The sequence below is a fragment of the Pelophylax lessonae genome (assembly GCF_965119305.1).
Source record: "Pelophylax lessonae genome assembly, chromosome: 2".
Lineage (NCBI taxonomy): Eukaryota > Metazoa > Chordata > Amphibia > Anura > Ranidae > Pelophylax > Pelophylax lessonae.
The window spans coordinates 631805881-631826802 of NC_138769.1; the positions used below are offsets into that span (position 1 = coordinate 631805881).

Consider the following 20922-nt stretch of genomic DNA (forward strand, 5'->3'; position numbering starts at 1 on the left):
AGAGGCCTGACACAAATGTTGGCTTTAAATGCAATATTTTTTTTTAGATCTATTGAAAACCTAGTGGTGAGTCACCATTAAACTCCAGCCAACTTGCAAAGATAGATAAAAGGTGTTAGTTCAATCAATGAAAAACAGAAGAACAAAAATCTGGGGAGATTTAGGCCTCATGCACACTGGACGTTTTTACAGCTGCTGTTAGCAGCGTCAGACGTTTTTTTTTGCAGCTGCAGAACGCCCATTCATGTTATTCTATGGCCTCATGCACACATAGAGCTTTTAGGAGCTCCAAGTGGCATAGGCGTTTTACAGCTCCAAAAAAAACCCAGGAACTGTGGGTTCAGGAGCTCCAGCGTCAAGCTGCAAAAAACGTCTGACGCTGCTAAAGGCTCCATAGGGCTCCATAACGTTGCTTAACGTGCGTTAAGCCACGTTATACGTTTTTTTTCTTCCATTCAAAATCAATGGCTCCCTATGGGAGCCTATTGATTTGAATGGAAGTCACACCGCAGGTCGGATCAGGGTGATCCGACTTGCGGTGCGACCTGCACTGTGAGAATCTTGAGGGGGAACTCCACGCCAAAATGGGGAAAAAAACGGCGTGGGGTTCCCCCCAGGTTCCAAACCAGGCCCTTCGGGTCTGGTATGGAATTTGAGGGTAGCCCCGCGCCGAAAAAACGGCGTGGGGTCCCCCCCAAAATCCATACCAAACCCTTATCCGAGCATGCAGTCCGGCATGCCAGGAAAGGGGAGGGGACGAGCGAGCGGCCCCACCCCCCCTAGATCATACCAGGCCACACGCCCTCAACATGGGGGGGTGTGGGTGCTTTGGGGCAGGGGGGGCTCTGCACCCCGCACCTCAAAGCACCTTGCCCCCATGTTGATGAGGACAAGGGCCTCATCCCCACAACCCTGGCCGGTGGTTGTGGGGGTCTGCGGGCAGGGGGCTCATCGGAATCTGGAAGCCCCCTTTAACAAGGGGGCTCCCCCAGATCCCGGACCCCCTCCCTATGTGAATGGGTATGGGGTACACTGTACCCCTACTCATTCACCCCATAAAATTCAGTGTATGGAAATAACGACAGGAGACGTTTTGGAAAATTTATTAAAAATCTTCATCCGGCTCTTGTCCTCTCCGGGGGTCTTCTGCTGTCTTCTCCTCTCCGAGGGTCTTCTGCTCTTTTGCTGTCCGCCCTTCTTGTCTTCTCCTCTCCGGGGGTCTTCTGCTGTCTTCTCCTCTCCGAGGGTCTTCTGCTGTCCGCCCTTCTGCTGTCCAATCTTCTTGTCTTCTCCTCTCCGGTCTTCTGCTCTTTTGCTGTCGGCTGTCCTTCTTCCTCCGGTCCTCCTCCGACGACGTCTCCAGCGATTATGCCGGCCTCTGGTCTCTGCAGCTTATTATATAGCCATTAGGGGCGTGGCCGCCAGATGACGTCATCGGGAGACCACGCCCCCTTGTGTCACAGATGACGTCATCTGTGACACAAGGGGGCGTGGTCTCCCGATGACGTCATCTGGCGGCCACGCCCCTAATGGCTATATAATAAGCTGCAGAGACCAGAGGCCGGCATAATCGCTGGAGACGTCGTCGGAGGAGGACCGGAGGAAGAAGGACAGCCGACAGCCGACAGCAAAAGAGCAGAAGACCGGAGAGGAGAAGACAAGAAGATTGGACAGCAGAAGGGCGGACAGCAGAAGACCCTCGGAGAGGAGAAGACAGCAGAAGACCCCCGGAGAGGAGAAGACAAGAAGGGCGGACAGCAAAAGAGCAGAAGACCCTCGGAGAGGAGAAGACAGCAGAAGACCCCGGAGAGGACAAGACAAGAAGGGCGGACAGCAAAAGAGCAGAAGACCCTCGGAGAGGAGAAGACAGCAGAAGACCCCCGGAGAGGACAAGAGCCGGATGAAGATTTTTAATAAATTTTCCAAAACGTCTCCTGTCGTTATTTCCATACACTGCATTTTATGGGGTGAATGAGTAGGGGTACAGTGTACCCCATACCCATTCACATAGGGAGGGGGTCCGGGATCTGGGGGAGCCCCCTTGTTAAAGGGGGCTTCCAGATTCCGATGAGCCCCCTGCCCGCAGACCCCCACAACCACTGGCCAGGGTTGTGGGGATGAGGCCCTTGTCCTCATCAACATGGGGGCAAGGTGCTTTGAGGTGCGGGGTGCAGAGCCCCCCCTGCCCCAAAGCACCCACACCCCCCCATGTTGAGGGCGTGTGGCCTGGTATGATCCAGGGGGGGTGGGGCCGCTCGCTCGTCCCCTCCCCTTTCCTGGCATGCCGGACTGCATGCTCGGATAAGGGTTTGGTATGGATTTTGGGGGGGACCCCACGCCGTTTTTTCGGCGCGGGGCTACCCTCAAATTCCATACCAGACCCGAAGGGCCTGGTTTGGAACCTGGGGGGGAACCCCACGCCGTTTTTTTCCCCATTTTGGCGTGGAGTTCCCCCTCAAGATTCTCACAGTGCAGGTCGCACCGCAAGTCGGATCACCCTGATCCGACCTGCGGTGTGACTTCCATTCAAATCAATAGGGAACCATTGATTTTGAATGGAGGCACAAAAAACGCTGCTAACAGCTACTGTGGCCAAACGTGCAATAACGCTAGTAGAAAAAGCTACTGAAAGCACGTTTTTACAGCTGCTGTTTCCCGGCGTTATGTAAACAGCTTTGGAGCACGTTTTTATGACGCCCTGTGTGCATGGAGCCTTAAAGCGGAGTTCCGGCCTCAGGGGTCAATTTGAACTAAAAATACCCCCGGGACAGTCAGGGCTAGTACATTCCATAATGTATAGCCTCTGAACTGTTCCGGGTCGCACTTCCCTGCAAGAAGAAATACTTACCTTGCAAATTTCTTCTCCAGCGCTGCCATCTCAGGTGTGGGCAGCTGAAGCCGCAGCGTCCCTCCTTCGGAGTCCCAGAATGCCCTGCACGTCACTTCCGGTGCAGGCGCGGCATCCCTGCACATCTTCTGGGCATGCCCAGAAGCGCTTTAGCAGTGAATGCCGCGCCTGCACCGGAAGTGACGAACGGGGCCGCTGCAGGCGCATGGATTCCTGGGAGCGATGACGTTCAGCTCCCAGGAATCATCGCAAACCGGAAGTGACGGCACGGGCCACGGCCGCAGAGGAAGAAGTGGAAGGAAGGGGAGTATATTTTCTTCTATAATAAAAAGGTAAGTGACCAAGAAAAAAAAAAATATCGCCAGTATCCGTTTCTTTTTTTAGGTTCCCCTTAGCAAGCGGATGGCCCAAGATCGATTTTAATCGATTTTGTGGCCGGAACTCCACTTTAAGAGCGGCATGATTATTATGGCCTTGCTGGAGGTGGTGAGTTAGAGAAATTAAAAATAAATAAATAATTAAAATATGTTAATTTTAATAGTAAGGGTGGAGTTCCTCTTTAATCCTCCTCCTTCCAAAGCCTTTACATTTTTCAGTTTTTGGTAGAGTGGAAGTGTAAAAACCTCTCTTTATGTGTTACTTGTTACCAGGGCAGGAAGTGAAAAGCAATCCCAAAAATGGGGACAACGCACAATAAGAATGGGTTTTAACCCAACTTTCTCCAAAAGCATAGCAAAAGAACAAGCTGGAGTGAAAAACAAAACACTGCCTTGTTTAATACCCTCTGTAAGGCTGGCCATACATTATACAATTTTCTTATGGCCAGCTTAAGAGTCCTGTGTATATTAACCACTTTACCACTAGAGCATTTTGCTGTCTTACGTCTGGGCCACTTTTTGCGATTCGGCGCTGTGCGACTTTAACTGACAATTGCGCGGTCATGCGGCGCCGTACCCAAACGAAATTTACGTCCTTTTTCTCCCACAAACAGAGCTTTCTTTTGGTGGTATTTGATCACCTGTGCGATTTTTACTTTTTGCGCTATAAACAAAAAAAGAGCGTTTATTTTGAAAAAATAACAATATTTTTAACATTTTTTTATATGAAATTCCCCCCAAAAAAGATGTAAAAACCAATTTTTCTATAAATTTTTGGCCAATTTGTTTTCTGCTACCCATGTTTGGTAAAAAAAAAAAAAAAATCGCAATAAGCGTATTTTGATTGGTTTGAGCAAAAGTTATTGCGTTTACTAACAAAGGGAAAGATTTCTGTCATTTTTGGTGTTTTTTTTTTTTTAACGAGTAATGGCGGCGATCTGCGTTTTTTTTTTGCGGGACTGCGACATTGCGGTGGACAGATCGGACCCTTGACTGACATTTTTGGGGGTACCAGTGACATTACTGCAGTAATCAGTGCTATATATATGCACTGTTACTGTAAAAATGACACTGGCAGGGAAGGGGTTAATTTTTTTGGAGAGGGAGGGGTTAATGTATGCCTGGTGCTTACTGACGTGTGGGGGGGGGGGGGGGTGACTGAGAGACAGGGACAGATCGGATGTCCAGCTATGCTGAACACTCCGATCGGTCACTCCCTGTCACTGAGGAGATCCGCCCGCTCTGTTTACACAGGCGGGCGGATCTCCAAACTGGATTCCCCGACGATCGGGGCAGAGCAGCGGCGATCGCCGCTGCTCCTCCCCTGGCCCGACTCCCGCTGTGAATGAAAACAGCGGGAGCGCGCCTCCGGCGGCGCGCGAGCGCCGCCTACAGGGGAGGAGTCTGGCGACGTAGGTCTACGTCGTCAGACGGGATCGTGCCACTTTGCCGCAGTACTATTCCAGTACTCAGTGGTAAAGTGGTTAAATAACCCTCAGATGAACCATGTTCATTAAAAGGATTAAAAACTGGGCTAGGTTATAAACCATTTACTAAAACTAGGGATAAGAGCTTGTAACTGGTTATTTCTACCATTATTTACTCTGATAAGGTCAGAGATAATAACTTGTCTACCTGAGATAAGAAATCATAAACCCATAGAACACCAAAGACAAAAACCAGATTATACAAATGCTACTTAAAGTTGACCTTCACTCCCAAATACCCATATCCACTACAGTAATCCTCCTTATAATATAAAATAGGGAATTCCCTATGTGTGATATATGTATATTTTTTCCCTATGTGATAAATAAAAAATAAAAATATGAAAAAAAAAAAAAAAAAGTTACACAGATGAAATTGTACACATGTGTTGGGGGTCACTCATGTATGAAAATGTTGATTGCGTTGCACATTACATATGTGAGCTGCACATACCAAAGTGACAATAATTCTAGGCCCAATATTTAGTTAACTCAACACGATGACCTGTAGGGACTCCTTTATTGGCATCTAATGGAAAACTTAGGGTAAGAAGTTTGTTACTGTTTTAAGGGTGCAAGCAATTTTAAAGTATAACTAAAATAAAAACGTTTTTTGTGTTTAGATAGAGTGGAGAGGGGTTAGAGCACCTGTCAGATTATATTGCTGTCTGTGCCATCGTTACGAAGATTCAACTGCTTTAAATTATCCTATTTACCATTATCATTGAAAGTGAAAGTAAAATAAAATTACCCAAAATTTGGCTTGTCCTCAGAAAACTAATAGGAGGGGAAATCTTCAAATAGGTACACTAGTATTGGTGAACTGGGGGTCCCCAAGTAATTTCCTTGATTTACAGGGATTTCCTCTCACTTCCTGTTTGGCTATGAGACAGGAAGTGAATGGAAATCTCCCCAATGGGGCACAGATGGTGAAAAAAAAAAATGTGACAGGGGATATAACCCTCCCTTACTCTATCCAAGATAAAAAAAAAAAAAAAAAGTTTTGACCAAAGTTCGAATTTAAGGCTTCACCTGTTGGATATCTCTTTACTTGGCACAACCTCATCTTTTACCCAACAAACTGGGTATGTATTGCATTTAGATGCCACAAAAGTAACTTTAGTGTATTCTTTACTGAAATTTTGCACTTGATAAACCATTGCGCTAAAATTGTGTGGCATAGATAATTGTAACTAACACGGTTTCAGAAAATATATAATGTTTTGGGGGCTTTAAATAATCTTCAGTCCTACAACAATAAAAAAAAAAAAAAAAAAAAAAAAGTTTTAAAAACACAAAAGGCTCTGGCAGCAAACAATTAAACAGCTTAGCCATTAGAAACGCAAGAAAATATTTTGTTTGGACATAGATTTTTTTTTAAAAGGTCAACTCAATGCCAAATACACATTTCAGGTATGTAAAGTTGTGGGCAAGTGGATCGACAGGTTGGTTCCTTATAGAGATGCACCGAAATTTTGGCAGCCTAATTGGGGTTATAGGCATTTTGCCCATAGGAGAAATAGGTGACGATAATGGCGCTGAAAATGCATGCATTTTGCTGCAATTTTACCACGATTTTACTGTGTTTATGGTTTGTTTGTCATGGGTCATAGTGCGTGTTCAATGCATTTAAGCGGGGAGTTGTGTTTTTTTTTGGTGCAGTTCTTTTTTAACTGACCAAAAATTCAGCAAGTAGGATTTTTAACACCACAATGGAAGCACGGCTGACCAATGTGAAGATATACATAGAATTTAAAGAGATACTTTTTTTCTTGAGCTATTCTTGCACTACAAAAAGGTGCCAATAATGGCAGACAAATTCATATTCATTTAAATGCCTAATATTAATAAAAGAATTGGATTTTTGTAAGATCTTACCGTAAAATCCTTTTCTCTTAGCTCATTGACAGACGTAGTCCTCTTTGATTCACATCAATTGGGTTATGCTGCCTCCGCAGGAGTAGGACTAGGCAGAAAGAAAAACGTTCTGGCTCCACCCTAGGGGCAGTCCCAGAGGGTATATCCTCTTCCTGTCTGCTACAGGGAATCAGTTCTGTTATACAGCAGTGTCAGAGAATTTAACCCAACCCAACTCAATGATAGAGGGGCGGGTACTAAGTCTGTCAATGAGCTAAGAGAAAAGGATTTTACGGTAAGATCTAACAAAAATCCAATTTTCTCTGTCGCTCATTGACAGACGTAGTCCTCTTTGATTCACATCAATTGGGACATCCAGAAGCAGTGCCACAAATGAGGGGTGGGATTGACAGAAATCAAAATCCAATCTAGAAGGCCCAACCGGTGCCAACCAGAAGTATCAAAGGACTCATCGAGCAAACAGATGAGACCTACCCAACAAACCCTCGAGGTAGACCAACAGTCTCCTCAAACAGCGGCCTGCAGGAACCTTGCGGCCAGAAGAGGCATCTGACGATGCCATCACATAAACCTTATACAATATTGTAAAGGTATGAACCGACGACCAAACAGTCGCCTTGAAAACCTGAACCACTGACGCCTGAAGGCGGAAGGTCCAGGAAACTCTAAGCGCCCGAGTAGAATGCGCCTTAACAGGGAACGGGGGATCCCGACCCTTAGATAGAATAAGCCTATACCACCGTCTGTCTGATCCATCTAAAGATGGTCGCGGCAGAAACAGGCAACCCCTTCTTAGGGCCATCCGTGATCACAAACAGTGAATCCGTCTTACAAAATGAATCCGTAGTATTCAAATATATCCTGATCGCCCGAACTACATCCAAGGAATGCAACGCAATTCTCGAGGATGATAGGGCTTAGGACATAGGAAAGACAATACAATGTCCTCATTTAAATGAAACTTTGAAACCACCTTAGGAAGGAAGGATGGATTCGGATGAAGAACACCTTATCCCTATGAACCACCAGATCTGGGGAACAACAGGATAATGCAGCCAGTTCTGACACCCTGCGTGCAGAAGTGATAGCCACCAAGAAGGCCACCTTCTGGGATAAAGTAAGCAAGGGAATCTCCCTGATATTTTCAAAAGGAGGCTTCTGAAGAACCGACAGCACCAAATTAAGATCCCAGGATGGTAACGGCGCGCGCACTGGCGGAGCCAGGTGTCGCACCCCCTGGATGAAATTCCGCACCAAGGAATGAGTAGCCAAAACCTTCTGAAGAAGATAGCTAATGCTGAAAACAGACCCTTAATAACACTCAAGGCCAGCTTCTGTTCAACTCCCTGTTGCAGAAAGCCAATATTCGGGCTACCTAATAAAGACGTGGAGGGAGCCCAAGGGATTCACACCACGCAATATAAGACTTCCATGTACGATGATACATCTTTCTGGAAGTCGCTTTCCTTGCTTTAACTAGAGTAGGAAAAACTGAAGCGGACAATCCCTTGTCCTTCAGCACCTGGGTCTCAATAACCAGGCCGTTAAAGCCAGCGATCGTAAAGCAGGATGGAAGATCGGTCCCTGCGACAGCAGATCCTCCGTAAGAGGAAGTCGCCAAGGAACGTCTGTGACCAGCCTGACCAGGTCGGCGTACCAGGCCGACTAGGCCAGTCCTGATCTACCAGGATAATCAGAATTCCCTCCACCTCTATCCTGCGAAGAAGCTTCGGCAGTAACTTGAGAGGAGGGAAGTAGCTGATACTGCCCCCACGGGGTGATCAGCATGTCTGCGGTGTCTGCTAGAAGATCGTGGGAACAAACCACAAACCTCCGCACTTTCCTGTTGAGCTGAGATGCCAACAGCTCCCATTCGGAGTGCCCCAACGGAGGCACAGTTGGTGGAATATCCCTGGATGAAGAGATCATACCCCTTGATCCAGAATCTGACGGCTGAGATAATCTGCCTGCCAATTCATCCCCGGAATGAATACCGCAGAGAGAGCTGGAACATTAGTTCTGCCCTACGAAGAATGCTGGCCACTTCTATGGCCGCCAGGACACTCCTGGTGCCCCTTTGATGATTGACATAAGCCACTGCTGTGGCATTGTCCGACTGGATCTGAACCGGGCTGCCCTGGAGCTGCTCGGTCCAGTGAATCAGACAAAGTCTGATCGCTCTCAGTTTCAATACATTTATCGGTAACCTAGACTCTTCCAGGGACCAAAACACCTGAGCCGAGAATTTCTCCTCACCCGGATAGACTGGCATCCGTGGTGATAAGCGTCCAAATATTGGTAGGAATGACTTCCCCTGGCTGAGCATCGGAGACCGAAACCGCCAGACCAGGGACTCCCTGGTCCGCTCGCTCAGCCGGATCCGATTGTCCAGGGAATCTGGATTTCGGTTACACTTGAGAAGAATCTCTCCTAGAAGGATTCGGGTATGGGACTGGGCAACTGGTACTGCTTCAAAAGGAAGCCACCATCAAACCCAGAACCCTCATGCAAGCCTGGATGTGTCTAAAATTAGACCCAAATATTCCAGCCTTCTGGTGGGAACCAAAGATAACTTCTGCAGGTTCACCAGCCACCCAAACTCTTGCAAAGAGGTCATGGTGATCTCTAAGTTTAGTAATAGAGTCTGCGGAGACTCCACACGGAGCAGAAGATCGTCTAGGTGACCTAGAATCGATATGTCTCGTTGTCGTAACAACGTCAAGACTGGGGCCCACACCTTTGTGAAGACCCGGAGAGTCGAGGCGAGACCAAGGAGTAACGCCAGAAACTGATAATGGTACTCTTTCTACGGAAAAACGCAGGAAACGCTGATGTCCTGCATAAATAAGAAAGTGAAGATAGGCATCCTAGATGTCTATGGACGCCAGAAAATCCCCCTGATGCAGGGAGGCCGCCTGGCAAAAAAGATTAAGTGCTCTTAAGTCCAGAATTGGACGCACTTTGCCCTCTTTTCTGGGTATTGTGAAAAGGTTCGAATAGCACCCTTGAAATGCTCTGTCCAAGGAACGTGGACCACCACTCCTTGTTGCATTAAATCCGTGACTGCCCCCCGTAAGCTCTTAAGCGATCCGGGGATAGTCGAATATTGGAAGGAAGAATCGCACTGGGAGAGATTGACATACAATCTTGCCAGCGCCCCATAAAAAAACCTCCCGAAGGAGTTTTGGAGGACTTTGCTTTTTTTTTTTTTTTTTTCGTGGGCTGAAAAAACTTTTATGAGCGGAAAAAGAAGACCCCCGTCTCTGACGGGATCCTTTACCCTTATTCCTCTAGTGAGATCCTTAATAATCTCATCTAAATTGGCTCCAAGATAGGTGCACACCCTGAAAAGGGAGATTTAACCAAAGCTTCCTTGGAGCCTTGGTCTGCCGACCAATATCTTAGTCACAGTGTACGCCTGAGGACCACTGCTGAAAACTGATGCTCGCCCCAATAGTGGAGTGGCGTCTAGTGCAATGTCGCAGACAAACTAACTCTTGTATCATCTGTTCCACCAGATCTGATACCGCCTGGGGGATATCTCTCCCCTCTAAGCCACTTGGTCCATTCTAGACCAATAGCAATTACTAGTCTGAAAGCTGACCCAATTAGGGAAAAGATGGCGCTATCATCTTTAAAGGACGGAGCATCCTCCAATAGGATAACCGTAGCTTTGTTCAATCTGGAGATTGAAAAATCCACCACAGATGGTACTATCCATCTCTTGAGGAATAATTCCTCGAACGAATAACGCCTATTAATGCGTTTAGGAAATAGTAGGGGCTCGTCTTGGATGACCCCATTCCTACTTAGTTACCTTACCGAAACACTTGGGTAAGGGAAATACTTTTACCATGTTGGTGCGTTTATTAGTACCAAATGGGATCTCAGTATCAGCTACTTCTGATGGTGTATCCGAACATATACAATTAATGCGTTACTAACGCTTCCTCTCGGGCTATGGTAGATGCCGAAACATCTTCCTCATTGTCTGAAGAGACGGTACCCGAGTCACAAACCCCAGATGAGGTACCTGCAACTGCAGGAATAGGCTCAGGCTGAAGTTTCAGATGAAAAATGGGGATAGGCGGGGGTCGCTTCCTTGCGCCCTGTCCCTGACAAGCCAATTCCACCCGGGATAGACAAAAAATTTCCAAAAACTGCTGACAATGACTCACTATTAAGTGGGGAACTGGAGGGTCCTGCAGCCACTTCGAGGGGATCAGGTGGAGGTACATGTGTGGCAGGGTCCATGTTAATCCAGGACACTTTGCCAGTAAAACAGAAATTTTTTTTTTTTTAAAAAAATACCTTTTTTAATTCACCAGCGCAATAGCGCCCCTCAGCGTACCTGCTTTGGACCCCCACAGAGAGAGAGAGACCCCAAGGGCTCACCACCAGATGCAAAGAAGTTTCTTATTAAAACTGCTGTCAGCATTGTCTTGTGCAGACTGGGAAGTCTTGCACTAGGATTCCCGGGTGAAAGGAAGTGGCTCCGCCCCCTGTGTACGCCTTCCGGCGTTCGCAGCTGCTCCTCGAGGTTTGCTGGGCACATCAAACATGGCCGCCCCCATGCAGGAGACAATAGGCTACGAAAAAATGGCGGCTTGCGTGACCTGCGGGCGGCTTGTGTAGACCATGCAGACATGCGGTCTACAACAAAATGGCGGCGGACTGCCGATCTAGCGTGGCTCCTCCAGTACAGCGCCTGCATGCTTGAAAACAGCTGATGGCGGCCTGTCGGCCTGCGGGAGTATGGCGATCTAAGGTAGGCTATACCTCTTATGTGTTCTATAGCAAATCAAACTCGCCTTCCTTGCTAGAGAACCCAAGGCTTGCTGAAGTATCAGCTCCCAAACCAAGCCTGCTAGAGTGTCAGCTCCTAAACCAAGGTTGCTTAGAGTGTCAGCTCCCAAACCGAGGTTTGTTTAAAGTGTTAGCTCCCAAACCAAGCCTGCTGGAGTGTCAGCTCCCAAACCAGATCACACTATCACAGGGGATATGTGAACATGTCATAGGCTACAAGGGGGAAGCTTAATGTCAGAAAAGATCCGACCATACACAGAGGGGCCCGTATCCCAAAGACCCCACAGGGGGGAAGGGGGAACATTTACTCACCATACCGGACTGACAGGCACCCTCTCTTCACAATACCCTCTCCATCGAAGTGGGGGGCTGTCGACCAATCCGGACGCCTTGACTCTCTGGTTCCTGGCGTCCAAGCGAGACGTTTAACTCGCAAGGTCAGTCCCTCCAATGGGACTCTGTCGCGGCCGACCCAGCGCGGAGCTATGGTCTGCACGCGCTCGTAGGCTGAACCGGGTTGCCCACTGGATCTCAACATCCAGCCCGTCGCCCGGTCCCGCATACTTACTTGAATGTGTTGCGGCCGACCAAGCATGATGCTATGGTCTGCGCGCGCTCGTAGGCCGGCTGGGGTGACCACTGGATCTCAACATCCAGCCCGTCGCCCAGATCCGGCGTAATTTGCTTGAAGATCTCACAGGAAAAAAACTGGAGAAACTACCTAAAAAAAAAAATCTTTTTTCTAAAAAATCTTGCCAGGACCAAAGATCCCAGCAAGGAACTTAGGTCCTTACTCCTGACTAGACAGAAAAAAACTGATTCCCTGTAGCAGACAGGAAGAGGATATACCCTCTGGGACTGCCCCTAGGGTGGAGCCAGAACGTTTTTCTTTCTGCCTAGTCCTACTCCTGCGGAGGCAGCATAACCCAATTGATGTGAATCAAAGAGGACTACGTCTGTCAATGAGCGACAGAGAAAAATGGATTGTTTTAAGAACTTACCGTAAAATCCTTTTCTCTGAAGTTCATTGAAAGATGCAGCACCTTATCTTCATGAATCATAGGGTTATGCTGCTCCTTCTAGGAATAGGCAGGAAAAAAAAAAAAAAAACGTAACCACGCCTATGGGGGCTGTCCCGGCCGGCATAACCCCTCAGACTCTGCTATCAAACAGTTTAGTTGCAAGCAGTGTTTAGAAGACAAAAAACCCCATACCTCAGAAGTAGAGGGGCGGGTGCTGCGTCTGTCGATGAACTTCAGAGAAAAGGATTTTACGGTAAGCACTTACAAAAATCAAGTTTTCTCTATCGTTAATCGACAGACGCAGCTCCTTATCTTCATGAGTCATAGGGATGTCCCAAATCAGTATAATCATGAGGGGTGGGAAACGCAGAAACAAAATGCAAGTCACCAAAGGCTAAACTTAGCCAACCAGGAACAACTTGGAGCTCACCCGGAAAAAAATCAACCCTCAAAGAGAAACTAAACAGAGTTCTCTTTTAAACTGCAGCCTGCAAAACCTTGCGGCCAAAAGAAGCATCCGCGGATGCCAACACATCTACCTTGTAGAATTTTGTGAACGTATGCACAGACTACCAAGTTGCCGCCTTGCAAACTTGTAGCACCATCGCCTGATGGCAAAAAGCCCAGCGCTCTCATAGATTGAGCCTTCACTGGGAAAAGGAGGAACCTGACCCCTTAGTGAATAGGCCTGTACCACCATCTGCCTGATACATCTAGAAATCCCAGCAGACACAGCCCATACCTTACGAGTACCATCAGCAAGGACAAAAGGAGCGTCTGATTTTCTAAAGGACTCAGTGGTCTCTAAATAAACTCTGATCGCCTGAACCACATCCAAAGAATGCAAGGCATACTCCTTAGGATGCTGAGGTTTAGGGCAACGTGAAGACAGCACAATGTCTTCATTCAGATGAAAATCAGAAACCACCTTAGAAAGGAACGACTGATTTGGTCGAAGTACCACCTTATCCCTGTGTACCACCAGATAAGGTGAGCGACAAGACAACGCCGCCAATTCAGATACCCTGCCGGCAGAAGTGATCGCCACCAAGAAGGCAACCTTCCGAGACAAAGAAAGCAGCAAAATCTCCCAATTTTTTTTCAAAAGGAGGCTTTTGAAGAACAGATAAACACCAGATTTAGATTCCACGGAGGTAACGGGGATTGCCTTGGAGGAGCCATATGGCGCACTCCCTGGATAAAAAGTCCAGATTAGGACATGCGTGGTTAACGGGCATTGAAAATATATAGCCAAAGCCGAAACTTGGCCTTTGATAGTACCCAATGCAATGATGGGAAATGACCCCTATTTTGCTTCAAAAAGTTCTTTATTTAAAATCAAAGTTTTTATTCCTGAAACTTCCCTCATAAAATTAAGGTGAGTGTTATACGCCTGTGCATGTTAAACACTGATAAATAGAGTACTTTCTTTCAGAGGAAGGTATAAATGGTAGAGACAATGAGAGGTGATGGGATAAAGGATAGTGAAACATAAAAGAACATCAAGGGAAAATGCCAGAAAGCACAAGTGAAAGATCACTGTCATCACACAAGTAGTAGAAATAGACCACAAATATCTGATGAACATTGTTAGTCCATGTTCAGCCAACCTTTTATTTTACTTTCTAGGATGTAGTAGGAAAAAAATTAGAGCAAATTAGAGCCCCTGTTAAGAGTAATTAGTTGCTATCCAATGTTCTGTTGTCCTGATGACAATGATTTCTACTTGCTGGAAGCAAAAGAAAATCACCAATGGCAACTCAAAAAAATAAAGATAAAAAATGATATAATGATTTCTCTCTCTCTCTATATATATATATATATATATATATATATATATATATATATATATATATATATATATATATATATATATATATATATATATAAGTAGGATAATGGAATGCTAGAACCCCAACCCTACCTACTGCATCCAAAACTAATTCTGGCTGGGCATACATTTTAAAAAGGTAGGTGATTCTTTTTTTTATTTATTTTTTATACGGGATAGATTGAGCCACAAGAGAGCCTTTTTTCATGGCCTTGTAATAGTAAGCATAGACCATAATTACTGCCAGGACATTTTGTCACTGAAATTGGTAGATAATCCTGACTACAGATGCCCAGAAATCTGAACTACTGGTGGAAAAGGCTTTCAAGCACTAAGAATCAATTGATGATGGCTTATTTTCATGCTCCAATAGTTGTAAACTGGCGAACATGGTTTTCTAAGAACCGCAGCTTCAAAACAAAGTAAACCCAGGTAAACAAAATAAACTAAATGGGCTTATCACAGTGGACCTTACCCAACATCATGGTTACGGTTGTTGTGGCAAACGCAGCCATAACGATCCCTCCAATCCAAGATGCCATTCCAATGAGGACGATGTAGGAATCTTTCAGACAGCGTGTGAAGAAGAAAACACCCAGGAAGCTGGCAACAAAGCAAAATGTGGATAGAGCCGATCCCCATCCAATAAGTACCGGGTCCCAGCACAGAGGTGAATCCAGCTCATATAAGGTGAACAAGTTTATAGCTCCAAAGTTGGCAAACAAAAAAAACATAAAAGCAAACAACAGGAGGCTGATCGTCAGTCGTTTCTTGCAGGATGCATGTTTAAACAATAAAAAGACTCCAGAAAAGAGCTCCTTAATGCCTTCTTTGCTTAGGACAGGTTGATAAAATTCTGACCTTTTTACAGTTTCTTCCAGTATAAAAATTATGTATAAAATATTTAAAATGTGTAAAATTGCTGGTATGAAAAATGACCAGTTAAATCCCAGTGCAATAATGATGTAGCCAGATGTGATCCCTGAAATCCCACTTGACACCCCAAAAATCATGTCAATAAAAGCTATGCGAATATTCTTCTTCCGAACGTCCTTTGCTATGTCTGCTACGTAAGAAAAACTTCCCCCGAAAAATGTAGCAAATCCACCCAGTAATCCGCTGAGCACTGAAGAGACATACAAGACTTCAAGTGGCAACCAAAAGAAAGACACTGAACAATATGCAATGACAGTGATTAAGCCACCTATAGAGGGCAGAAGTAAAGATGCCTTCCTCCCATGATTATCGCCATAGGAAACCAGTATTAAGGCCATTACAAGACTTGGGATAAGGGAAATTAAATCCAACTTTGTAGAGAACATAGAAGCTCGCTTCTGGACCTCCTGCATAAATAAAAAAAAAAAAAAGAAAGAAGAAGTTTAACAATGTAATCACTTTAAGAACAGAAAAAAAAAAAATTATAATTATATATATCATACACACACACACACACACACACACACACACACACACACACACACCTTGCATAACAGTAAATTTGCTGTCCCCTCAAAATAACTCAACACACAGCCATTAATGTCTAAACCACTGGCAACAAAAAGTGAGTACACCCCTAACTGAAAATGTCCAAATTGGGCCCAATTAGCCATTTTCCCTCCCTGGTGTCATGTGACTTGTTAGTGTTACAAGGTCTCCGGTGTGAATGGGGAGCAGGTGTGTTAATATTGGTTTTATTGCTCTCACTCCCTCATACTGGTCCCTTGAAGTTCAACATGGCACCTCATGGCAAAGAACTCTGAGGATCTGAAAAAAAAAAACTGTTGCTCTACATAAAGATGGTCTAAGCTAAAAGAAGATCGCCAAGACCCTGAAACTGAGCTGCAGCACTATGGCCAGGACCATACAGCGGTTTAACAGGACAGGTTCCACTCAGAACAGGCCTCGCCATGGTCGACCACAGAAGTTGAGTGCACTTGCTCAGCGCCATATCCAGAGGTTTTTTTTGGGAAATAGACAAATGAGTGCAGCCAGCATTGCTGCAGAGGTTGAAGGGGTGGGGGGGGGAGGGGGTCAGCCTGTCAGTGCTCAGATCCTACGTCGCACACAGCATCAAATTGGTCTGCAAGGCTGTCTTCCCAGAAGGAAGCATCTTCTAAAGATGATGCACAAGAAATCCGGAAAACAGTTTGCTGAAGACAAGCAGACTAGGACATGGATTGCTCGAACCATGTCCTGTGGTCTGAGGAGACCAAGATGGACTTATTTAGTTCAGATCAGATGGTGTCAAGTGTGTGTGGCTGTAACCAAGTGAGTACAAAGACAAGTGTGTGTTGTCTACAGTCAGGCATCGTGGTGAGAGTGTAATGGTCTGGAGCTGCGTGAGTGGTGCCGGCACTGGGGAGCTACAGTTCATTGAGGGAACCATGAGTGCCAACATGTACTGTGACATACTGAAGCAGAGCAGGATCCCCTCCCTTCAGAGACTGCTGGACTGGACTGGTCAAGCATGTCTCCAGACTTAAACCCTACTGAGCATTTGTGGGGCATCCTCAAATAGAAGGTGGAGAAGCGCAAGGTCTCCCAACATCCACCAGCTCCATGATGTCGTCATGGAGGAGTGGAAGAGGACTCCAGTGGCAACCTGTGAAGCTCTGGTGAACTCCATGCCCAAGAGGGTTAAGGCAGTGCTGGAAAATAATGGTGGCCACACAATATAGACACTTTCGGCCCTAATTTGGACATTTTCACTTAGGGGTGTACTCACTTTTGTTGCCAGCAGTTTAGACATTAATGGCTGTGTGTGGAGTTATTTTGAGGGGACAGCAAATTTACACTGTTATACAAGCGGTACACTCAATACTTTAAATTGTAGCAAAGTGAGATTTCTTCAAAAGTAATCACTGCGATTCTGCCCGCGATCCGGAAATCATTGCAAATCGCGGGACGCCTGTGCGTTGCCCGTGATTTGCAATAGCACCCCAAACGCTGTGCGATGTTGCCGCCATTTCCGCCTGCCGAATCGCAGTAACCTCGCGCAAACATCGCATGACGCCCAAAAAAGGTACAAGAGTTTCTTTGGGGCGTCATGCGTTGTTTGCGCGATGTTACCGCGATTCGGCAGGCGGAAATCGCAGCAACATCGCACAGCGTATGGGGTGCTATTGCAAATCACAGGCAACACACAGGCGCCCTGCGATTTGCAATGATTTCTGGATCGCTGGCAGAATCGCAGTGATTCTGCCCGCGATCGCTACGCTCACATGTGAACGTAGCCTAAAGTTCACTGGTCACCAGAGACTGCCATCAGTACCGCCGTGCACCATCGCCCGTCACCTGTCACCCATCAGTGACCATCGCCCGTCACCCCATCAGTCATCGTCACCCCATCAGTCATCGTCATCTGTCACCCTATCAATCATCGTCACTTGACACCCCATCATCGTCACATGTCACCCCGTCAGTGATTGTCATCTGTCACCCCATCAATCATCGTCACTTGTCACCTCATCAATCATCGTCACCTGTCACCCCATCAGTCATCGTCACCCCATCAGTCATCGTCACCCCATCAGTCATCGTCACCTGTCACCCCATCAGTCATCGTCATCTGTCACCCCATCAATCATCGTCACTTGTCACCTCATCAATCATCGTCACCTGTCACCCCATCAGTCATCGTCACCCCATCAGTCATCGTCACCCCATCAGTCATCGTCACCTGTCACCCCATCAGTCATCGTCACCTGTCACCCCATCAGTCATCGTCACCTGTCACCCCATCAGTCATCGTCACCTGTTTGCCATATACATGCAATCACTTACTGACCGCCTAACGACTATATGCGTCGGCCATTAAAAGCTAAATACTGGGGTTATGGCAGCAGATAGCCCCCATAACCCCGGTATTTTTGAAACGGCGGGCGGTCGGCTTTCAGATAAGGGTGGTCCCAGTGGCGGATTCGCCACGGAATTACCCTTACGGTGCAGGGGAAGAGGTGCCCCTCCCCCCTCCTGCCGCGTCCCAGACGTTTTCCCAGCTTACCGGACCCGCCGGCAGCGGGGAAAACTATCCGGTCCCGGATCCTCAGAGACAGGAAGTCGAGTGAGGGCAAGATGGCCCTCACTCGACTCTATGGTCTTGGAGGACCGGAGCTACGTCAAAAGACGTTGTCTAGCAACCGGTTTAAAAGGGCCGCTTTTTTTTTTCCCTCTTTCAACAATTTTTTTTTTTTTTCTTTTTTAGTGTAGTTGTGAGGTGTGAGGTCTTTTTGACCCCAGATCTCACAATAAAGAGGACCTGTCATGCCTATTTCTATTACAAATTACAAGGGATGTTTACATTCCTTGTAATAGGAATAAAAACGATCAAAACATTTTTTTTTTTAAACTGTGTAAAAATAAAAAAATAATAAATAAAATAAATAGGAAAAAAAAAAAAATTAAAGCGCCCTGTCCCCGTTAGCTCGCGCGCAGAAGCAAACGCATACGCAAGTCCCGCCCACATATGTAAACGGTGTTCAAACCATACATGTGAGGTATCGCCGCGATCGTTAGAGCGAGAGCAATAATTTGAGCCCTAGACCTCCTCTGTAACTCTAAGCTAGTAACCTGCAGAAATTTTTAAAATGTTGCCTATGGGGATTTTTAAGTACCAATGTTTGGCGCTATTCTGTGAGCATGCGCAATTTTGAAGCATGACATGTTGGGTATCTAATTACTCGGCGTAACATTATCTTTCACATTATGGAAAAAAATTGGGCTAAATTTACTGTTTTCTTATTTTTTAGTTCAAAAAAAAAAAAAAATCGCATTTGGAAGACTGCTGCGCAAATATGTTGTGATAAAAAATATTGCAACGATCTCCATTTTATTCTCTAGGGTCTCTCCTAAAAAAAAAATATATAATGTTTGGGGGTTCCAAGTAGTTTTCTAGCAAAAAAAATGATTTTAGCTTGTAAACACCAAGTGTCAAAAATAGGCCCAGTCTTAAAGTGGATAAATGGACAACTTTGTGTAAAGCGCTACTTGGATGTTAGGCCTATGTATGTGGCCAGGCTGTGAAAAAGTGTTACACATGTGGTATCGCCATACTCAGGAGGAATAGCAGAATGTATTTTGGGGTGCAATTTTTGCTATGTACATGCTATGTGTTAGAAATATTGCATAAATGGACAGCTTTGTGTAAAAAAAATGTGTTTTCATTTTCTTTTCACATTTTCCAAAAACTTGTGGAAAAAAAATGACATATTCAAAAGACTCATTATGCCTCAAAAATTATACGTTGGGCTGTTTGCTTTCCAAAATGGGGTCATTTTATGGGGGTTTCCATTGTCCTGGTGCTCCAGGGCCTTCAAAAAGTGCGATAGGTTGTCAGGAAATTATATGTGTAATTTGTGCTCCTAGAATGCCGGACGCTGCTACTTGGATGTTAGGCCTCTGTATGTGGCCAGGCTGTGAAAAAGTCTCACACATGTGGTATCGCCATACTCAGGAGGAGTAGTAGAATGTGTTTTGGGGTGTAGTTGCAAGTATACATGTGCTGTGTGAGAGAAATAACCTGTTAATACGGCAATTTGTAAAATAAAATAAATAAAAAATCTTCATTTTGCAAAGCATTGTGGGAAAAAATTACAACTTCAAAAAACTCACCATGCCCCTTATTAAATACCTTGGAATGTCTACTTTCCAAAAAAAGGGGTCATTTGGGGGGTATTTGTACTTTCCTGACTTTGTGTCTCAAGAAATGAGATAGGCCTTCAGTACATCAGGTGTGATCAATTTTCAATGATTAGCACCATAACTTGTGGACTCTATAACTTTCACAAAGACCAAATAATATACACTTACTTGGGTTATTTTTACCAAAGATAAGTAGCAGTATAAATTTTGGCCAAAATTTGTGAAGAAAAATGACTAAATTTGCAAAATTTTATGACAGAAACAAAGAAAAATGCGTTTTTTCACGATATTTTCAGTCTTTTTTTATTTATAGCACAAAAAATAAAAAACCCAGTATTGATCAAATACCATCAAAAGAAAGCTCTATTTGTGTGAAAAAAAGGACACAATTTTTGTATGGGTACAGTGTTGCATGACTGAGTAATTCTCAGTCAAAGTGTGAGAGCGCTGAAAGCTGAAAATCGGTCTGGGCAGGAAGGGGGTGAAAGTGCACTGTAGGCAAGTGGTTAAAGACCTTAAAATGCTTTTACACGTACAGTGACAGTAAAAAAAAAAAAAAAAAAAAAAAAAAAAAAACAAACAAACACATGCCTACAATGCATTTTAATAGGGTTTTTCTATTTCGCGGCTGGGTCCGGAACGTAACCCCCGCAATGGAGGGGGGGTTTACTGTATAACATACATACATACATACATAGATAACACACACACACACACATATACAATCACTTTAAATTATTTAACCACATAGATATCAAATACTCTAGTTCTGGTTCATTTAGGAAAACTACATTTCAAAATTGTATTTACGGTTTTTAGCCACAAAAAGGACTTATGTGCTTTGGTCATATTAGGTTTTATTGCAATGAGCAGTCATCAGATTGGTTGTTATAGTAGAATTCCAGCCAAAAACAAGATAAAAAAAAAGGAAAAGCCCATTAAAAAAAAAAAAAAATACAATCAAAACCAGCTTTTGCTGCGATATTCACATTCATTCCATTTGTTACCCATGCAGTAATTTTTTTTCTACCAC

The 20922-nt window shown here is 45.2% G+C and overlaps 1 protein-coding gene across 1 annotated transcript in view; it reads right to left on the minus strand.

Moving 5' to 3' along the window:
• Positions 1–20922, minus strand: part of SLC46A3 (solute carrier family 46 member 3) — a 45239-nt gene that overhangs the window by 13374 nt on the left and 10943 nt on the right. Inside the window, exon 2 of the mRNA XM_082246888.1 lies at positions 14725–15592. Coding sequence (XP_082103014.1) covers positions 14725–15592 — 868 coding nt within the window. The remainder of the gene's footprint in view (positions 1–14724; positions 15593–20922) is intronic.